The sequence below is a fragment of the Myxine glutinosa genome, chromosome 8 (genome assembly GCF_964187855.1).
Source record: "Myxine glutinosa chromosome 8, kmMyxGlut1.1, whole genome shotgun sequence".
NCBI classification, from domain to species: Eukaryota; Metazoa; Chordata; class Myxini; order Myxiniformes; family Myxinidae; genus Myxine; species Myxine glutinosa.
The window spans coordinates 84,815,458-84,832,098 of record NC_136268.1 but is presented as its reverse complement, the minus strand read 5'-3'; the positions used below and the strand labels follow the sequence as shown (position 1 = coordinate 84,832,098).

At 49.4% G+C, this 16,641-nt stretch overlaps 1 protein-coding gene across 2 annotated transcripts in view; it reads left to right on the top strand.

Moving 5' to 3' along the window:
• FAM91A1 (family with sequence similarity 91 member A1) overlaps nt 1-16,397 on the top strand; it is a 119,308-nt gene extending 102,911 nt beyond the window's left edge. For both annotated transcript variants that reach the window (XM_068124743.2, XM_068124742.2), the window contains exons 21-24: nt 5,591-5,719; nt 5,826-5,967; nt 12,799-12,868; nt 13,451-16,397. In XM_068124743.2, coding sequence (XP_067980844.2) covers nt 5,591-5,719; nt 5,826-5,967; nt 12,799-12,868; nt 13,451-13,639 — 530 coding nt within the window. In that variant the 3' untranslated portion in view covers nt 13,640-16,397. The remainder of the gene's footprint in view (nt 1-5,590; nt 5,720-5,825; nt 5,968-12,798; nt 12,869-13,450) is intronic.
• The last annotated feature ends 244 nt before the right edge of the window (nt 16,398-16,641 follow it).

Genomic DNA, 16,641 nt, shown 5'->3' with positions numbered 1-16,641 from the left:
GGATCCATTAATTGTTCCCTCTATTCTTAAAAGTCTCCCAGCCCATGCCGCTGAAAAGCATCCCCGTAGCATGATGCTGCTACCACCATGCTTCATGGTAGGGATGATGTTAGATTGACGATGAGATTTTTTCGACATTTCTGTTAGACGTAGCACTTTGCATTTAGGCCAAAGATTTCAATTTTCATCTCATCAGACCACAGAATCATTTGCCTCATGCTCTGAGTTTTTCATGTGCCTTATTGCAAACTCCATGTGTGCTGTCATGTGCCTTTTTCGCAGGAGTGGATTCCGTATAGCTAGTCTCCCATAAAGCCTGGACTTGTGAACTTCTGCAGAGAGATTGTTGTCCTTCCGGAATGTTTTTCCATCTCAGTCGAGGAACTCTATAGTGTTCTCAGAGTGGTCATTAGGTTCTTTGTCACTTCTCTGACCAAGGTCCTTCTTCCCTTGTTGCTCAGTTTGTTTGGACGTCAAACTCTAGGAAAATTCTAGGTAGTTCCATATGCTTTCCATTTCCTAATACTGGATCTCACTGTGCTCTTTGGAACTTTCAACACTCTAGAAATTGTTTTATACTGAAGTGTGGTGCTGCGCACACACAACTTGCTTGCCAAAGAGGTAGGCCACAACGCGTTTGTTAAAACAAAAGAGTTTATTTCGAAATCTCGACCTGCAGCACTGAGCGGGCTCGAGCTTAGAGCCCGCATATATGTGCCGAGGCCACGCCTAGTCCCCGGGCGTGGCCGATCGGTCGAAGGGCGGGGCATGTGCCATCGGTCCCCGCCTGCGCGCTCGCGCCACCCACTGGTGCGCGGAATTATTACCCCTTGTGCCTGCCACACGCGCCCCCCCCAGAATTCCCGCGCACATGAAGGGTGAGTTTGCGGGGAAGCCGGATGACCCGGCCGAAACGCCCCCTGGCGATGGGTGCAGGGCTGGGGGGTGCCGGGGGTCCGACCGCCGGGGGGCGGCCTCGACGCGGAGGCAGAGCTGCTGGCGGGGGTGTAGGGGTCCGACCGCCGGGGGGCGGCCCCGACATGGAGGCAGAGCTGCTGGCGGGGGGTGGTCCGGATCGACGTGGACCGCCTCAAGCCGGTCCACGGAAATGCGATCCGGGGGACCGCCGATGTCGACCGTGAAAAATTTGTCCCCGGTCTCCAGCACGCGGAAGGGCCCGTAGTACGGGGGCCGTAGCGCTGCCTGGTGGGCGTCGTGCCCGATGAACACGTACTTTGCCGTGCGAAGCTCCGGGGCGACGCGGGAAGGCGGGCAACCGCGGTGTGCCATTGGCACCGGGGCGAACCTCCGGGCGGTCTCCTGAAGGGCGGAGCGCTGTTGCGCCGCGGACCAAGGAGCCGTGGCGTCGGGGATAAATTCACCCGGTACCCGCAGTGGTTGCCCGAAGACCAGCTCCGCCCAGGACGCGCGCAGGTCGTCCTTGGGCGCCGTCCTGAGGCCCGGCTGGACCCAGGGGAGTCTGTCGACCCAGCCGCCATCGCGGAGGCTGGCCTGGAGCGCGGCCTTCATGGAGCGATGAAAGCGCTCGCACAGGCCGCTTGCACAGGCCGTGGTGCAGTGTAGTTTCACCCCGAGCCCTTGCGCCACCACGGCCCAGAGCTCCGAGGTGAACTGGGGGCCGCGGTCGAACGAGATGTCCGAGGGGGCACCGAACCGGGCAACCCAAGTGGCGATAAAGGCCTGCGCCACCTCAGCCGCAGACGTCGCCGCCAATGGGACGGCCTCCGGCCACCGTGTGGTGCGGTCGACCATGGTGAGGAGGTGGGTGAACCCTCGCGAGGGGGGCAGAGGTCCCACCAAGTCGACGTGCACGTGGTCGAACCGCCGCTCGGGCACCGTAAACGGGGCCAACGGTGCCTGGGTGTGGCGGTGGACCTTTGCGAGCTGGCACGCGAGGCACGTCCTGGCCCAGTCGCGGACGTCCTTCCTGAGGCCATGCCAGACGAACTTCGCCCCGACGTGTTTCTGGGATGCCTTCGTGCCAGGGTGGGACAGGCCGTGGATGGCGTCGAACACTGGGCGCCGCCAGCCAGTGGGCACAATGGGGCGAGGCCGGCCGAGGGAGACGTCGCATAGGAGGGCCGTGCCCGCGGCGTCGAACGGCACCTCGGTGTCGCGGAGGCCCGTGACGGCGGTCCGCAAGGCCTGGACGCCGGGGTCGGCGGTCTGGGCCTCCGCCATCCGGGCATAGTCAACCCCGAGGTGGACCGCGTGCACGACGGACCGGGAAAGGCAATCCACCACCGGGTTGTCCTTACCCGCCACGTGACGGATGTCCGTCGTGTACTCGGACACGGCAGAGAGATGGCTCGGCGACCTTGGCCATCGCGAACACAAGGGGCTTGTGGTCAACGAAGGCCGTGAACGGGCGGCCCTCCAGCAGGTGGCGGAAGTGTCGGACCGCCAGGTGGAGCCCGAGCAACTCGCGGTCGAAGGTGCTGTACCGGCGTTCGTGCCGGCGAAGCTGCCGGCTAAAAAACGCCAGCGGTTGCCAAGCACCACGCACCCATTGCTCGTGCACCGCGCCCACCGCGTAGTCCGACGCGTCGGTGGTGAGGGCGATCGGTGCATCGGGCGCCGGGTGCGCCAGCATGGTGGCGTCGGCCAGAGCCAGCTTTGCGCCCGCGAACGCAGCGGCCATTGGCTCCGACCATGCGATGTCACCTTTGCCCGGCTTGCCCCGAAGGGCCTCGTGCAAGGGGCGGAGGAGCCGGGCGACGTGGGGCACGAAGCGGTGGTAAAACTTTACCATGCCCAGGAACTCCTGGAGCCCTTTGATCGTGCGGGGCCGCGGGAAATCCCTGACCACCTCCACCTTGGCCGGTAAAGGGACAGCCCCGTGCTCGGTGATGCGGTGCCCCAAGAAGTCGATGGTGGCGACACCGAAACGGCACTTGGCGGGGTTGGTGATTAGGCCATGCTGGCCCTGGCGTTCGAAAAGCGTGCGGAGGTGGAGCAGGTGCTCCTCCCGGGACGCGCTCGCGACTAGGATGTCGTCCAGGTAGACAAACAGGAAAGGTAAGTCACGCAAGACGCTATCCATAAGCCGCTGGAACGCCTGGGCCGCATTCTTCAACCCGAAGGGCATCCTTAGGAATTCGAAGAGGCCGAAAGGGGTGATGACGGACGTCTTCGGAACGTCGTCCGGTTGGACGGGGACCTGATGGTAGCCCCGGATGAGGTCCACTTTAGAAAACACGGTCGTGTTGGCCAACCGGGCGGAAAAGTCCTGAATGTGTGGGACCGGGTAGCGGTCGGGGGTGGTGGCACCATTGAGCCGGCGGTAGTCCCCGCACGGCCGCCATCCCCGGCCGGGCTTCGGCACAATGTGCAGCGGAGAAGCCCAAGCGCTGTTGGAGCGCCGTACGATCTCCAGCCGTTCCAGTGTGGCGAACGCCGCTTTTGCCCCGGTGGGCTCGAGTCGGCGTGCCCGGGCATAGACCGGCGGCCCGACCGTGGGGATGTGGTGCTCCACCCCGTGTTTAACGGCCACCGCTGAGAAGGTGGGCCGCGTGAGGGCCGGGAAACTTGCGAGGAGGCGGGTACAGTCGTCCGCTGCCGGAAGCGTGCAAACTAAACTCGCCGGGACGGAACCTTCCAGCAAGCCGCTCAGTGAGCCGCTCAACGAGCCGCTCAGCGAACAAGCGAGCGAGCTAAAGGTTTCGGCCTGGACGAGCCGTCTGCGCTTCACGTCGACCAACAACCCATTCGCACATAGGAAGTCCGCACCAAGCAATGCCATTGGCACGCTGGCGGTCACGAACGACCATTGAAAGCGCTGCCCTCCGAACCGCAGGGAGAGGCAGCGCCTCCCGAATGTGCGGATGGGTGTACCGTTGGTGGCAAGCAACGCGGGGCCCCGGCCCGCGGGTCGCTTGTCGGATGTGGAGAGGCGGGGATGACGCTTACCTGCACTCCTGTATCGCAGAGGAAACAGCGCCTGGACAAGGTGTCCGTAATGAACAGGAGGCTGCCAGAATGGCCGACGCTCAGGGCCGCTAACGAGCGCTGGCCCGGTCGTTTCCCGACTTGTCAAACGAGCATGGCGGGCGACACGTCCTAGCCTTGTGGCCGAACCTGGCGTGGAAATAGCACCAGGCTTGCGGCAGCGGGGGCGGCGGCGGCCGCGGTGTTCTCGGCGGCGGTGGTGGTGGGCGGGGCGCGGCTGCGGCCATGAGGGACGCTGTAGCCTCTGCCCCGCGATCCACGACGGCAGCACCATAACTCGACCACGTGTCACAAGCCGCAAAAAACTTGTCGGCCTCTACGGCCAGGGCGCGGGGTTCCCTTATGTTGGAACCGGCCAGCGCGCGGGGTTCCCTTATGTTGGAACCGGCCAGCGCGAGGCGTACCTGTGGAGGTAGCTGGCGTAGGAAAAGCGCCCGGAATAAGAAATCCAGGGCTTGCTCACCCAGCAGCGACAGCATAAAGTCCATCCGCACGGATGGTCGTGTGTCACCGAGTTCGGGAAGGTCCAGGAGGGGGTCGGCCCGTTCGATCTCCATGAGGCCGAACGTGGCGATGAGGAGACGTTTGAGCGCCTTGTACTTGCGGTCGACCGGCGGGTGCCGCAGGATGGACACGACTCGGGCGGCAGTGCCGGGCCCGAGGGCGGCGACCACGTGGTAGTAACGGGCCTCGTCCGCCGTTATGCCTCGAAGCTGAAATTGCGCTTCGGCCTGCACGAACTACACGTCGGCCTGTGCTTCCCAAAACTGGGAGTTTTACTGCGACGGCGTTGGTGGCCATGGCGCGTTCGGTGGTCAGCAACGGCTGAACCAATCGGGGTCACCAGTGAAGTGTGGTGCTGCGTACACACAACTTGCTTGCCAAAGAGGTAGGCCACAACGCGTTTGTTAAAACAAAAGAGTCTTTATTTCGAAAGCTCGAACTGCAGCACTGAGCGGGCTCGAGCTTAGAGCCCGCATATATGTGCCGAGGCCACGCCTCGTCCCCAGGCATGGCCGATCGGTCGAACGGCGGGGCATGTGCCATCGGTCCCCGCCTGGGCGCTCGTGCCACCCACTGGTGCGCGGAATTATTACCCCTTGTGCCCGCCACAATACCCTTCTTCAGATCTATGTCGCCTTCCAATTCTATAATCGGAGTTCTCTGGCCAGTTCCTTGGACTTCATGTTAGAGTTTCTGCTCTGACATGCACTGTCAACTGTGGGACCTTATATAGAAAGTTGTTTCTTTCTATATCATGTACAATCAATTGAATTGGTCAAGTTGGACTCCAATCAAGTTGTATAGACATCCCAAGGATGATGAAACGAAATTGGATGCCTCTGAGCTCAATTTGGAGAATCATAGCAAAGGAGTTGAATATTTATTTACTCAAAACATTTCAGCTTTTCATTTTTCATTATTTTGTAAAAAAAAAAATTACACTTTGACATTATGGGGTATTATGGGTAGGTCAGTTAGAAAAAAATTCTCAATCTATTTTAAATTCAGGCTCTAACACCACAAAATGTGAAAAAGTCTAGGGGTGTGAATACTTTCTGAAGGTAATGTTTCTGAATTTCCTTTTGATGTCACAGTTTGTTTTGGGTATGTCTTGCAGGTGTAATCAGTGGCTTTGAATCTCCTGCTGACTCTGGTAGTGCAGACTCTTTTGAAATGGTTGTTCCCGAGATTGAAAGCACTGATCGAAACTCCCCGCACCGTGCTTCAGATATCTGCACCCCAAAAGGTTTCCGTCTGCACTCAATTCCTCAGAGACCCCATGTCACAGCTTTTCTGTACTTTCCACATATTCTCGCACGTATTGTCCCTTTAACTTTGTTCCTTGTGTGCAGTACCATCTCGGGATCCAGCACCCGTTTGCCCGGAGGACTGGGTACCGCTGGAGGTTTGTTTTGGAATACCACTCTTCGATGCAGAGCTGAACCGGCGTGTGTGCAAGAAAGTCGCACGGCACAAGCTCTGCCGCAAAGAACGGTAAATTATTCCCCCAAGATGCTTGTTGATTCAGTGTGGAAGTGAGCCAAATAATCATCGATGAAGTTTTGCCTTTCTGATTGTTCTTCTTTTTCGTTCGTACTTGGGCAACTGTTGAATATTATGCAAGTCTGGTCTTGATGCGTCAGAAGGCGAGTTGTCCATCCCACAGTCTGCCTTTGCGGTTCATTTGGCTCTAGGTTTTGTCAAAGCTGACCTTCAGGAAGTTGTCATTATGAATAAAACTCCTCCCAACACATTGAAAATCATTGTTAAAATTTCTGTATGAAGTCACAAGTTGGGAAAATAAAATGTCAAATAGGATATTTGTGTGAAAATATTTGTGAAGGATATTTGTGAAGCGAGCTTGCGGTTTCCTGCGCTAGGACGTGGAGGCCTGAGATGAACCGGGACGATTCCTGACGAGGTTCAAGAGCAGCTCGGAGGAAGAGTTTTTCGGAGCTGTTTTCGGATGACGTGCTGATGTCCTTGGACTTCGCGCCAGGCTCTGGGCCGACCGGGCCGACGTGTGTGATATTCAGCAGCATAGATTCAACGAAAAGCCCGACCGAATATCGTCGTTTCGTGGCTGCTTTCCGCCACCAAAATCCAGCGCGGCTTGGGCGATTCTGCCCCTGTTTGGAGAACACCCAGCGAGGCCTTCATCGGGGCCGAGCGAGCAAGGCTTCCGCTGCCGAAATCCAGCGCGGCTTGGGCAATTTTGCCCCTGTTTGGAGAACACCCAGCGAGGCCTTCATCGGGGCCAAGCGAGCAAGGGCGTGTCGGGACCTGGTTCGCGCCATTGACCGAGTGGTTCGCACCAACCGGAGCTGTTTTCGGATGACGTGCTGATGTCCTTGGACTTTGCGCCAGGCTCTGGGCTGACCGGCCGACGTGCATCGAAGTCCTCTCCAAGGGTGTGGTGCCGACCGGGCCGCCGTGGTACTGACCGGGCAAACGTGGCGTGGTGCTGACGCCCCCCCCCCCCCCCCCCCCCAGAATTTCCATGTTTTATACGTTTCCCAGTGTCTACCCTGGATTAGAATAGGTACACCGTATCCCTGCGTGTCGTAAGAGTCGACTAAGAGGGTTGGCGTCAGGAAGGGCATCCGGCCATAAAAACATTGCCTCAAAAAGAGAACCATGAAAATTACAACTACATATGGGCAGGGTACAGCCCGAAGTGGAGATCGGTTTCTGAGGTTTGGGACATGGAATGTAGGGACAATGACAGGGAGATCAGGAGAAGTGGTGGAAGTATTGGTCAGAAGAAGAGTGGACATATGTTGTGTGCAAGAGACGAGATGGAAGGGAAGTGGTGTGAGAATGGTGAAGGGTAGGCAGGGACAGAAATACAAGTTTGTGTGGCAAGGGTGCCTGGAGGGCGTGAATGGTGTTGGTGTCCTGTTTTCTGAGGAGTTTGTAGACAGTGTGGTGAGTGTGACGAGAGTGAGTGATAGGTTGATGATGGTGAAAATGATGATTGGAAAGCTCTTGGTGAACGTCATCTCGGGATATGCTCCGCAGGTTGGTCGGAGCGATGAAGAGAAGGACAAGTTCTGGTGTGCGATAGAGAAGCTGATGGAAAACGTGAAAGATGAGGAAGTTGTTGTGGTAGGAGGAGACCTAAATGGACATGTGGGAAGGAGTATGGATGGTTTTGAGGGAGTTCATGGGGGTTACGGATATGGTGTGAGAAATGGAGAAGGTGAAAGGATTTTGGAGTTTGCTGATGGAGCTGATTTGTTGATTTGTAATACTCAGTTCCAGAAAGAGGATAATAAGCTTGTTACATACACGTCAGGTGGGTCGACGACAACCGTTGACTACCTGCTGGTGCGTAGGCGAGATAGGGGGCACCTCCGGGACACGAAGGTGATCCCGGGGGAGGAGGCTGTTTCACAGCACCACTTGGTTGTCTGCGACATAAGAGTGAAAGGTGCGAGGAGAGCTCGGCGGGTGAAGTACGAACCGAGAATGAAGGTGTGGAGGTTGAAAGATGTGACAGTAAGGGAGACATTAAAAGAGAGGCTGATTAGGGTAGAGGATGATGTGGTTGAGCTTGAAAGTGGTTGGATGTCAATGAAAGCTAGTCTGTTGGGAGCCGTTGGTGAGGTATGTGGATGGACAAAAGGTCCACCGAGGCACTCGGAAATATGGTGGTGGGATGATGAAGTTGGAAAGAGGATTGACGAGAAGAGGAAGAAGTTCAAGGAGTGGCAGAAGGCGAAGGCTACGGGAGCAGAAACAGTAGAGCATGAAAGTTATAAGGCAGCCAAGAAGGCTGCAAAGAAAGAGGTAGCAAAGGCGCAGGAGGCATGTAGGAAAATGTTCGGAGAACGCTTGGATTCGGAAGAGGGTCAGAGAGCAGTATTCAGGATTGCAAAGCAGATAGCGAAAGAGAGGTGTGGTGTGATGGGGGTGAGTTGCTTGAAGGATGAAGTGGGACAAATCGTTGTGGACCCAGATGGAATTAAAGGAAGATATAAAAGATATATGGAAATGCTGTTGAATACAGAGAATGAATGGGATGGCAACATAGAGAGTAACCCAGTTTTAGGACCTGCAGAGAAGATAACTGAGAAGGAAGTTGAGGAAGCGATAAAAGCAATGAAGAGTAGAAAAGCGGGAGGGCCGACGGGAGTTGTGGGAGATATGTTGAAGGCAGCAGGAAGTTGGGGTGTGAAGAGAATGACAGAGATCTGTAATCTGGCGGTGAAAGAAGGCCGCATTCCAGTGGATTGGGAAATGAGTACCCTCGTCCCGCTATACAAGGGGAAAGGTGAGCCTCTAGAGTGTGGCTCGTACCGAGCGATAAAGTTATTGGAGCATGGAATGAAGGTATTGGAAAGGGTGTTGTAGAGGAGGATAAGGAAGAAAGTGAAGATCGATGAAATGCAGTTTGGATTTATGCCAGGAAGAGGAACGACAGACGCGCTTTTTATTGTGAGGCAGTTGCAGGAGAAGTACATGGAGAAGAGGAAGAAGTTGTTTCTTGGGTTTGTTGATCTGGAGAAACATTCGATAGGGTTCCACGCAAAGTATTGACATGGGCAATGAGGAAGTTAGGAGTGGAGGAATGGTTGATCAGAGTAGTGATGGCAATGTACAAAAGAGCGCGCACAGCTGTAAGGACGAAGGATGGGAACAGTGGTGAGTTTGATGTGAAGGTGGGAGTGCATCAGGGGTCGGTACTAAGTCCACTACTATTTGTAGCTGTGATGGAGGTGCTGGCTCAGAACGTAAAGGAGGGTTTACCATGGGAGTTGTTGATTGCGGAAAGTATGGATGGACTGAAGGAAAAGATGAACAAGTGGAAGGAATGTATGGAGACAAAAGGTCTGAAGGTGAATATCGGAAAGACGAAGGTGATGGCAAGTGGTAAAGCATGTGGTGAGGTGGAAAGAACTGGGAAGTGGCCCTGTGCTGTGTGCAGGAAGGGTGTCGGATTGAACTCCATTCAATGTGCGCTGAGTGGGTTCATCAAAAATGTAGTGGTCTGAGAGGGTCATTAACCAGTGTGGCAGCTACATTCAAATGTAAGGTGTGCACAGAGGGAGCTGCAGATTGAGGAAATGTTGAGTTGGATCTTGGAGACGGCGTGAAGCTGGAAGGTGTGAAAACATTTTGCTTCCTCGGAGACATGCTGAATGGAGAAGGTGGATCAGACTCGGCAACGGTTGCTAGAGTGAGATGTGCATGGAAGAAGTTTCGGGAACTGAGTGGCGTGCTGATGAGGAGGGGAGTGTCGTTGAAGCTGAAGGGAAAGGTGTATGCTGCATGTGTGAGAAGTGTTATGATTTATGGGAGCGAGACATGGGTAATGAACGTAGAGCAGCAACGAAGGTTGGAAAGGGTGGAAATGCGAATGGTTCGATGGATGTGCGGAGTATTGTTGAGAGAGAGGAAGACAAATGATGAATTGCGAAAAATGATGGGAATAGAGCCTGTGATTGATGTTGTGAAGAGGAATAGGTTGAGATGGTTTGGTCATGTGTTGAGGAAGGATGAAAGTGACTGGTTGAGAAGAGTGATGGAAATGAATGTAGAAGGAAGTAGAGGACGGGGAAGACCGAGAAAGACTTGGCCAAAGATGGTGGAAGAAGAAATGCGGGCAAGGGGGTTAACAAGGAGAGATGCAGAAAATATGGCAAGATGGAGAAGATTGTCATGGGGACCGCAAGGCTAACCCCCGCTCTAGCAGGGAAAATGGCCTTAAAATGCATGTTGTTGTTGTTGTTGTGAAAGTTTGGCAGTACCGTACTGTAAACCACTCACCAGTTGTCTAATTCAAATTGACATATTATTTTTAAAACTTTTATTTATTTATTTATTTTACCAATCACTGCCCCTGAAAGGAATTCACAAAAACTAATTTCAACAGCTCCAATTATATTGTTCCTACCTTGTGAAAGTTTCTGGCAAAGCATTTCAAGTATTTGACAAACTTGCTGGCTTAGCCTGACATTCGACTAGGTCTTCCTGTGAAGGGCCAAAAAGAGGCCTAACAAAGTTTTGTTGGCATATTTTGTTGATGGCCGGCATCCATGTTTAAAATGTCCCTTGGTGTGTGACGAGCATCACCTGGGGTGATGCCACACTGGACTTTTGTTTCAGAGGTCAAACAGGGGGCTTATTTTAGAAGTTGTACCATATTGGTGCAGATTTAACCACATAAATAGGCTTAAAACTGTGCTATAGCATAGATAGATGTCTGTAAAAGGTATTTAGTTTATTTTAAAAATAACTAAAAAACAAATTTGGGTCAAGTGTCAAAGGTCAGCTCAATGGTCAAAGGTCAAATATAAGATGTATGACTAAAAACTCAGGATTACTTGAATTTTTTTCAGACAACTCAATTTCTCTCATTTTACTTGATATCGAGAATAAAAAAATATACAAAAGAATTTTGAATCGATTTAGAAATTGTTTATTTCAACTTTTGAAAACCATGATTTTGTATTTTCCAAATAGCACCTTATTTACTTTCACAGTACCAGTGCAAACTCAGTTATACGATATCTCAAAACGTTGTAGACGAATTCAAACGAAATTTGGTGGAGAGGTTGTTTATGTGACATGGAAGAAATGATTAGATTTTGGTGAAGATCTGGATCTGGATCTGAGAATTTAAAAAAGTGATTTTTCACCATTGAGAGATACGACTAAAGCCGATTATATAGCACAATATCCAAAAAAAAAATCATGGATGTATTTAGACAAAGTTTGATGGACAGGTTGGGTGTGTGTGTGTGTGTGTGTGTGTGTGTGTGTGTGTGTGTGTGTGTGTGTGTGTGTGAGTGTGAGTGTGAGTGTGAGTGAGAGAGAGAGACAGAGAGAGACAGACAGAGACAGACACACCAGGATGAATTGATTCAATTTTGGTGAAGATTCAAATCTGGATCCGGATCAGATCATTTTTTACGGCATAGCCCATAAGGCCAAGCCGTTCTCGAACAGTGTTTGTCTGTCCATATATATGTATGTCCCCTCAAACGTACACCAATCGGAGCGAAGGATCTGGTCACATGACAGGGCTGATGTGATGTCATTATGGCGGTACAACGGCAGACTCCACACACCGCCATTTTGATTCCTATGCCGTTCAGACCGGACATATCGTTGAACCTGTTATGTATCACAATCTGCATGCTCTTCCTTTATGTTTTTCATTCAGTGTGAACACACAAACATGTGAAACACATGAAGTAAAACACGTGAAAATAAGGATATTTCACGAGTTTTACACTCGATTGTTATCGTGGCTGTGGTTGTTGTTGTTTGTGGGTCATTCTGTGTAGGTTTATATATTTTTATATTGCTTCGCAAAATAGCACTACTGTATATATAATTTTGTATGCTCGTTCCGTGTCTTTCTAAAGGGTTTCTACTACCATAAAATAATCGTTTCCGTTCAAACTGCTGTTTTTCAGAAGAGGCTTTTAGAACTGGCAAATTCATGATTTATAAACAAACGATTTTTTACGCCATCGATGTTTGGTTCCTGTGTTTACAGCGTAATGTTTGGTTCCTGTGTTTATAGTGTTTGTCTCAATGTGGATGACTTATGACAAAACTTGGTGGACGAGTTGTGTAAGTGACAAAAACAAGCCGATTCGATTTTGGTGCAGGTCCGGATCCAGATCTGACCTATCAGTGGGATACAAAATGTAAACAGTTCAGTCGGGTGGGGGTATGCGCTCTACTGAGTGCCGTTCTCGTTTGTATATGCAAGCATCCTCAACTTAGGAATGTCCTTATGGGAGTTAAGGAAATGCTCAAATTTTTTCCTTAAGGATGCTTCATGCAACTGAACCCATAACCTCTGCCCCCCCCCCCCCCACCCCCTTCAATGTTCGGAGTAATAAAATGCTCAATGAGAATCGAATAAATTTTACATGAAAATTATTTTATTCCCTCTTTCATCCACAAGCACGTGTTCCCTATGCAATATATAACAAGTGCAATTTTAAATTATGTGGTCATTACGTGTTTTTGCTTTTGGACGTCTCTTCCTATCACTAATCTGATTCGTTGCCTGGCATAGCAGCAGCTCCCAAGGATTTCCTCAATGTTAAGGAATTCCTTAGTTGAGGATTTCCTGAAGGGTTGTTCATGCAACAGCACTTAAGGAAATCCTTAGTTAAGGAATTACAGTGTACCTTAAGGGAAATCTTTCCTTCAGGTTAAGGGAGTTTTATGCAACCGGACCAAAGTCCTTATTCTTATGAATACAGTGACGTCATTATATTTCTGTAACCAGTTTGCACATTTTCTGTGCAGCATTTCTATAGTATTTCACATTTTTCATTGTCTGCATCATTTCCACAGCCTTGACAAGTTGCTTCACTCCAGCCGAAAGTTGTCACTGCAGTTGCTCGATTTCATCGTCCGCTTACAGGTACCGTCACCCCGTGATCTGTGGTTTTGCAACTCCATTCTAGAGCTTCAACGTGTTATTGTTCTACTGCATGCATTGACCTCGCAATGGCGGTTCACTTAAATCATTTTAAAGTTTCCCAAAAATTTCGGTTGCTAGTTATTAGTCTTAAGTTGTCATAAGTTTTATGTTGTTCCTTTGGTGTTGTTCAAAATTCTCAGGCTGCTGCAAGACATTGCGTGTAGTTTGTGCCAGCATTTGTTATGGAATTGACATCTTGATAAATAATTGGCCTGGCATGAACTTTTGTGCTCGTGACTATTATGTAATCCTTCTCTGAGTGGAGCTTCCTATTTTTGAGAGTGCCTCCCGATTCGCATGACCACATTTTGTGTTGATCCGCATTTCTGATTTAACCCCATGGGCCCCAAAGCTTCCTTTCTAATTTCTAGTTGTGTCAGAGTTATCACAAGCAACTGTTTTTACTTTGTAGGCTAAGTCAGCATCTGTTGTTTTCTTTTCATAATTTTAAATTCCTCCATCCCAACCCCCCTCCCCCCACCCCCTCCATCCCAACCCCCACCCCCCATGTTCCTCTCACAGGACCCGAGTTTTACAGCTTCAGGCACAGCAGTGGCACCGTCTATACCAGCACTAGGGGAGCATGGGGTTCCTCTCCCAGCTGTAAATCTGGCTTTTATTGATGGCAGGCTTTCACCTTGGCAGGGGAAACTCCTCCACTCAGTTGATCTGCCTGCCCATGTGGACCATCTTGCCATCCCAGAACCATGATGTGAAATGTGTGGATACAAAGGTCTTGCCAAAGTCCAAGACCCCATTTTTATCCGAGAAAGATATCAACAGATGTGACCTGCCTTTATCTCCTCACTACTCTTACTTGCAATAGCACTACTCATTTGAAGGATTGAGGTGTTGGAGGTGGCAAGGAGAATTGAGAAAATGAGCAATTTTCCTCCAGGTCACCTGTTGCTTTACCTGTGTCTTCTCGTGCCTCAAATTGTGCCCCACCCCCTTGTGCAGTGTTCCTGCATGATGGCATGTTCAGCCGCTCGTTCAGGTACTTATTTCTAACATTTTGGGATTTAACTATTTTGAGAATTGTACAAAAAACCTTTTTCCTCTAATGCCAGGCCACAGATGTTTAAAATTTAGGAAGGAAAGGTTAGAGAAGATGGTGTTTCTGTGCTGTACAACATCATCCACTGTCCTCAGAGATACTGAAGGTACTTGCGAAAGCCAGCTGTAATAAAATGCATCATAACTTGAGGCAACATTTATGGCAAAAATATATATATATAATTGATGTCGACGTAAGTACAGTATTTGGCTGTTGAGTAAAAATGGTCCTGATCACGTGTTCACGATTTTGGGCAGATCTCCGTGGTGTATTGCTCGTTGGTCAAAGCTAAGTATATCGTGGCGCACAGCTCTCGTGGGCCTTAAAGTTCGAGTTGAACCTGGTATCGGTTCTGTCTGAAAAGAAATCTGGTCTCCGTGGCTGAAGTTTTCAACTGCAATGACTTTTCGTGGACATTCGATTCTGCTGACAATTCCTTTTTCTTTTTACCCGGAGTTTGTGTAGATCCTCCTCCTAAAGGTGAACAGACTTCTTTAAGGGTTAAACATTCCCAGGAATGCTGCTTTTTCATAAATTTGTGTCGTTGACGATGAAGTGGCAAATTTGTGGCCTTGGTTAAATTGTACAGTTTAGGAGACCCAACCAAGTTGTTATTATTTTTTTATTACTAACGCCCAACATTTTAATTCTAACGCGTTTACAGTGGAATTGATTCTGATGTGTTTGTGCTCGATGAACATCTTGCTGAGAATGTCACACATCGACATGATCACCAGTTTTTCATGTCCCTGTAAAACATGATTAACACTGAGCACTGCTGTGACTGACTGTAGGACACGTACAACGTTGGTGAATAAAACTAAGAATCATCTGTGGATACCTAATCATTGTGGCAAAGTTAGAAACCCACAGGTGAGGGAACACATTGGTTTCTTTTCTTTTTGTTTTCACATTTCTTGACAAGTCGCCATTCCTTCACAAGGGAGATGACTTAAAACTTCTCATTGAGCTATTTGAATTTAACACGTGCCAGTGAGAATAGATGAGTCATGAGAAAATCACGAGTTCAGCGTTGTCCTTCGACGCTGTAGTGCGGTCTGTACCTGAGCCACCAATATCGTCTGGTTGCCTTTGTTGTTTGTCTTGGAGTCCCATTTTGCCACGTCATTATGTTGGACAAATTTAAACTTCCTGCCCCCACTGGTGCAACGTAGCCTGACCCTGATCATTGCAGTTTATCTGCTTAGCTATGAGAGTTCTGCAAGTGCCTGTGTGGCTGGAAGCTCTATCGGTGATCAATTAATTAATGACTTTCTGCACCCTCTGTGGTTTTTCAACAGGACTCGTGGTATTTGACCTCCATGGGTAGCATACTTTCCTTTGAGCTGTTTCACCTTGTTTGATTCCCAAACCAAACTATACAATCTGTACAAACCAAACTGTTTTACATCAACAAGTGCACCGGACGGGACGTTGAGTGTGGATCCCGTCTACCTGTATTAATTAAAGTTCCTACAGCATAGGCAAGTGCGGATTTCTGGCCAAGTTCCAAATTCTTGCCCTGACTACTGCTGGGGAAGACTATGGTACAAATCACCCAATATGTTTCCTTTCGGCATTCCATAATACCCCAGAAAGGATACGGGACTAACGCATCCATCCATATAATCACGCAATGCAATTTTGAGACTTGAGTAAAGTCCGAGGCCTGTTCATGTAAGTTAAACATTCCTCAGTTGGTTACGACAACTACTTTGCACTTTTCCCTAACCCTGTTCTCTACTGCCAACCAAAATTCTCTCCTGTCTCCTTGTTTAAAGACTTGGCAGAAGGAGAAACAGGTCAGTTCTGCTTTGCCTGTCCTTTTGAAACTCTGTACCAGTATAGTCTAGTAATAGTGGAGAAATTGCAAATGTGAAATATTTCTTTAAAAATGTATTTTGGGTGATTTCCTTTTCCCATATTTTATTTTATTTTTTGCAAATCGATGCAGCACTTTTTTTTCTTCTTCTTTTTCTTCTTCTTCTTCTCCTAAATTTGATATCTCATACAATACACACTGTCTGCTTTTTATGAGTACTTGCTTCAATTTATCATCCATTCATGAAATCATTTTAGTCCTCTTTAAAATACATTCCTATCGTGTTTGGAAACGATGGGACCACGATTCCAAACAGTATTTGCTAAACGCTGACCATTTTGAGGAATAAAATTGCAATTGTTATAAAATTAGTCTGTTTGTCCTGAGTTGCTGCATATTGATTTCAAAATGAGTTATGAAATGATTAGTTGCCATCACATGAAATTTGTGCATATTCATATTGTCTGTTCTGTAATTGTACAAAGTTGTTTCTTTACTAATTCGGATATAATTATAAAGTGATTGTCTGCAATTTCATTGAAGTTAACCAAAAGTGATCTGGTTTATGATTAAAGAACATTTTGATTGATTGATTGGGTAAAGTCAATGCATTAATATTTTCTTCAATAATTAGTTTTAAGTATCAGTGTACAACTTCAATTGCTCATATTATTCCGATCTTCTGGTTGGATTGGTGGGGCAGTTACCCCGTGCACGTCAAGCAATAGGATCACGTCTGTCTGTCCGTCCATCTAAAAACGTTCGTTTATGATTGAGGAACACCTTGTTTAAATTCAATGTTATATTTTGAACACCAATCAGAAAACGAATCTG